This window comes from Chiloscyllium plagiosum, chromosome 2 (genome assembly GCF_004010195.1).
Source record: "Chiloscyllium plagiosum isolate BGI_BamShark_2017 chromosome 2, ASM401019v2, whole genome shotgun sequence".
Lineage (NCBI taxonomy): Eukaryota > Metazoa > Chordata > Chondrichthyes > Orectolobiformes > Hemiscylliidae > Chiloscyllium > Chiloscyllium plagiosum.
This window is the reverse complement of record NC_057711.1, coordinates 37497537-37501862: the sequence shown is the minus strand read 5'-3', so window position 1 is coordinate 37501862 and position 4326 is coordinate 37497537. Positions and strand designations below refer to the sequence as shown.

The 4326-nt window shown below is 44.4% G+C and overlaps 1 protein-coding gene across 1 annotated transcript in view; it reads left to right on the top strand.

The window, feature by feature from the left end:
* The first annotated feature begins 1848 nt into the window (after positions 1-1848).
* LOC122558882 (isocitrate dehydrogenase [NADP], mitochondrial-like) overlaps positions 1849-4326 on the top strand; it is an 87138-nt gene continuing 84660 nt past the window's right edge. The window contains exon 1 of the mRNA XM_043707791.1: positions 1849-2703. Within this exon, the coding sequence (XP_043563726.1) occupies positions 2613-2703 (91 nt within the window). The 5' untranslated portion in view covers positions 1849-2612. The remainder of the gene's footprint in view (positions 2704-4326) is intronic.

The window sequence follows — 4326 nt, the reverse complement described above, 5'->3', positions numbered from 1 at the left end:
GAGGTTTACAAAATTATGAGGGGCATGGATAGGATAAATAGGTAAAGTCTTTTCCCTGGGGTGGGGGAATCCAGAACTAGAGGGCATAGGTTTAGGGTGAGAGGAGAAAGACATAAAAGAGACCTAAGGGGCAACTTTTTCACACAAAGGGTGGTACGAGTATGGAATGAGCTGCAAGAGGAAGTGGAGGAGGCTGATACAATTGCAACATTTAAAAGGCATTTGGATGGGTATATGAATAGGAAAGGTTTGGAGGGATATGGGCCGGGTGCTGACAGGTGGGACTAGATTGGGTTGGGATATCTAGTCGGCTTGGACAGGTTGGACCAAAGGATCTGTTTCCATGCTGTACATCTCTATGACTCTAAATGAGAATATTGCCCAAAGACAGCATATGTTCAGCATCATTCACAATCCCTCAGATATTGAAGCAATCCATGTTCATATTCAGAATGAACAATATCTAGGTTTAAGCTGACAAGCGGCAAGTGACATGCTATATGGGGCTGTCCTTTTCCAATAAGACCATCTGACCATCAGCTTTTGAGATTCAATGGAATTGCCATTGCTGAATTCCCCACTGTAAACAATAAATAGATTTTTGTTCAGTAGGAGAATCAAGGGTTGTGAGGGAAATGCAGGAAAGTAGACCTAAGGCATGCCAGATCACCCATTATCCTGCTGAATAATGGAATAGACTGGAGGGGCAGAATGGCCTACTCCTGTTCTTATTTCTTATCCTGACGAGGTATCACTGACTAGAATCTGAACTGGACTAGCCATATAAATATTGTAGCGACAAGCGAAAGGCAGAAGCAAGGAACCATGCAGCAAGTAACTCATGTTCTGAGTCAGGGGTGTGATGGAATATAGTACTTCCCACTTGCCTGGATGACTGCAGCTCCAATAACAGTCAAGATGTTTGATACCAGCCAGGACAAGGCAGCTTGCTTGATTAGCACCACAGAATATTCAGTCCATCCACCACTAACATTCAGTAGCAGCAGGATGTACTATTTTCAGGATGCACTGCAGAAATTAATCAATGGTCTTTGGACAGCAGTTTCCAAACCCACAACAAATTATCTAGTAGGTCAAGGGTGGCAGATACATGGGAACATCATAACCTACTAAGTTCTCGTCCAAGCTGTGCACTATCCTGACTTGTAAATATATTATCGCTCCTTAAGTATCACTGGGTCAGAATGCTGGGTGCACATATACCAAACAGACTGCAGTGGTTCTAGAAGGAAGCTCACCGCCACCATCTCAAGGAGAACTAGCTATGGGCATTAAATGCTGGTCAGCTATTGATGCCCAAATTCCATGATTTAATCTTTAAAAAAGACTAAGATCAAATGGATAATATCTCCATTGTTCACAAGATAGTGTTTCTTTTTCTTAAAGCTGATAATGCCATCTGTAAATGGTAGAAAGGATATTTTCAACAACTTTTCAACTTTGAATCTGCCGTGCCAACTGATAGTCTCTGGGCTATCCCTCAATACCCCACAGTTGAATCCATGATCATGGATCAGAGAGTTGCGACAAACAACTAAATGACAGAAAACAACAAAGCCTGCAGCTGTGGTGGCGTTCCAGCTGAGATCAAACCGGGTTGGCTTATGCTCACATCAAAACTTCACAAACTGATCCTAGGGATTTGGGAGCCAAGAAACTCTACTCACTCCCTTGCTGTCAACTGCAAGAATATGACAATTATAACCCTCTTCAAGAATAAACATCAATCATGTTATGGATTTTGATTTACATTCCCTCAGGTCCATAGCACGGATTATTGTCGACAGGCATTCTCCTCAACCGACTACTTCCTGTGTCTGTCTGAGGACATCTCCTGGAGACATGGTGTGGCATTCGGCCTCCCTTAAACGTGGAGCTGAGCTTTGCCAGCAGAAATGTTTGAAAGTTTTCCTGGGAAGCGTCTTCCCTTTGCTTGAAACATTCGAATACAAGCAAAGTTTTGCAGCTACTGGAAATCTGAAATTAAAAGAATAACAAAACGCCAGAGAAACTGAGTAGCATCTATGGAGATAAAAGACGTAGTTAAATATTTTGAGTCCAATGTGACTTTTGAAAGAGTCCCAAAGAGTCAGATCAGACTTGCAACATTAACTGTTCATTCTTTCCACAGATGCTGCCAGACCCACTGGGTTTCCCCTCCATCACATTTTGTTTGCATCGTTTGAAATACTGTCTCCGTTTATACAAAGTATCTTTCAATAAAGGCAATTCGGGGAAAAAAAAAATCAACCGAATGAGACAGTCATTGTGAAAAGTCGTTTTCCTGCCTCATCAGGCAGTTGGGAGCACGTCATCATTCATTTCAAATTGTAGATTTTAAACCTTCCCTCATTTCATGATTCTGGTAATAATCGACTGGGCAATGCCCCCAGGTCCTGCTTCTGAAATTTGGAAGATGCTGATGTTTGGGTAAATGGGAACTACTGTGACTTTGTGGCTCTCACTCACAAAGCTTGTTTCAGCTGCACCCAGAGCACGTTATGGGCCGCCTTCACGCAGCTTACGTATTGGATTCTTCCTGCTCCCACATTACAGCCTCTGTTCACACACACAGATAGATAGACACAGAGATGGCGAGTTTCTTCAAGATTTTGCCTCCCTCGGTTCGGAGCTGCTCCTGGTGGAGAAACCCCACCGTCCGTACTCTCCAGCGAAGAGCCTGTGAGTCAGCCTTAATCATAATCTTCTCCCTTGAACACAGACTCAAGTGAACTCAGAAAAGTTTCGTCCTGCATATGTGAACAGCTTGCGACGTGACGGCTTGCACATACGGGCTGCCCCGGGGTGCCGGCGTTTTCACTGGCACAGCTCATTCATTTTGCGGCCAGGTTGAAAGCTGTGAGGCTCCACAAGCTTTGCACAGGTCTGGGACCCCTACAACACCCACCTTCCCTAGTGCGGAAGGTCACTCAGGACTGCCCGGATCACTGAATTCAAAAAGGTGTTTTTCAGGAACCATGTAACAATGTTAGCAGTAGACAAAGGGACCCGTGGATGAACGAATCCAGCGTTACCAACTTGTAGTAATGGTTCACCTGAGTTAAGCCTATTTTGTTTTAAGATGTCCAGAATCTCTATTATTTAAACCATAGCTCATCCACGCTTGACGTATTGTTTTGTCATCACTGTTGAGCGCCAGTTTTATTTGCCATTTCAAAATTCCGATGTCTGTATTTTTAACATCATTCTGTGATGTAAGCTGGTGCTGTGAAATACACGGTTTGGCCACTCGGCGTTTTGTTTGCAGTGAATGAGGTTGTTAGCCTTCGAGTGTATATATTACTGTAGCTTTCACATTCTTCAGAAATCAAATTTTATCTTTCTACTGTTCTGAAAGTCCAGCCTTGCACTCCATCTTTAACTTGGGGACAAAATCATTGACCGGTTAGGTGATTCTTGACTGTCAAACAGCAATATGTCCCAAAAGTCCTTAAAATGTAGAAACAGCATAGGCCATCCAGTCTATTAAGATTGCATTCAATGAGATCATGGCTGATCTGATAATCCTCAACTCCACTCTCCTGCTCTGTCCCCATAATCCTTGATTTACTTGCTGATTAAAATCTGTCTATCTCAGCCTTGAACATACTTAAAAACTCAGCCTGACAGTCCTCTGTGGTAAGAAATTCCACAGATTTGCTATACTCTGAGGGAAGACATTCCTCCTCATCTCCGTCTTAAATGGACAATCCCTTACTCTGAGATTGTGCCCTCTTTTCATCGTCTGTCCTACAGTTCTGCCCACCTACTATGTCAAGTCCCATAAGCAAATAGTATGTTTCAATAAGGTTGTCTTTCATTCTTCCAAACTCTATGGAGTACAGACTCTGGGTTAGTGGTGCTGGAAGAGCACAGCGGTTCAGGCAGCATCTGAGGAGCAGTAAAATCGACATTTCGGGCAAAAGCCCTTCATCAGGAATAAAGGCAGAGAGCCTGAAGCGTGGAGAGATAAGCTAGAGGAGGGTGGGGGTGGGGAGAGAGTAGCATAGAGTACAATAGGTGAGTGGGGGAGGGGATGAAGGTGATAGGTCAGGGAGGAGGGTGGAGTGGATAGGTGGAAAAGAAGATAGGCAGGGAGCACAAGTCATGGGGACAGTGCTGAACTGGAAGTTTGGAACTAGGGTGAGGTGGGGGAACCAGAAATGAGGAAACTGTTGAAGTCCACATTGATGCCCTGGGGTAGAAGTGTTCCGAGGCGGAAGATGAGGCATTCTTCCTCCAGGTGTCTGGTGGTGAGGGAGCGGCGGTGAAGGAGGCCCAGGACCTCCATGTCCTCGGCAGAGT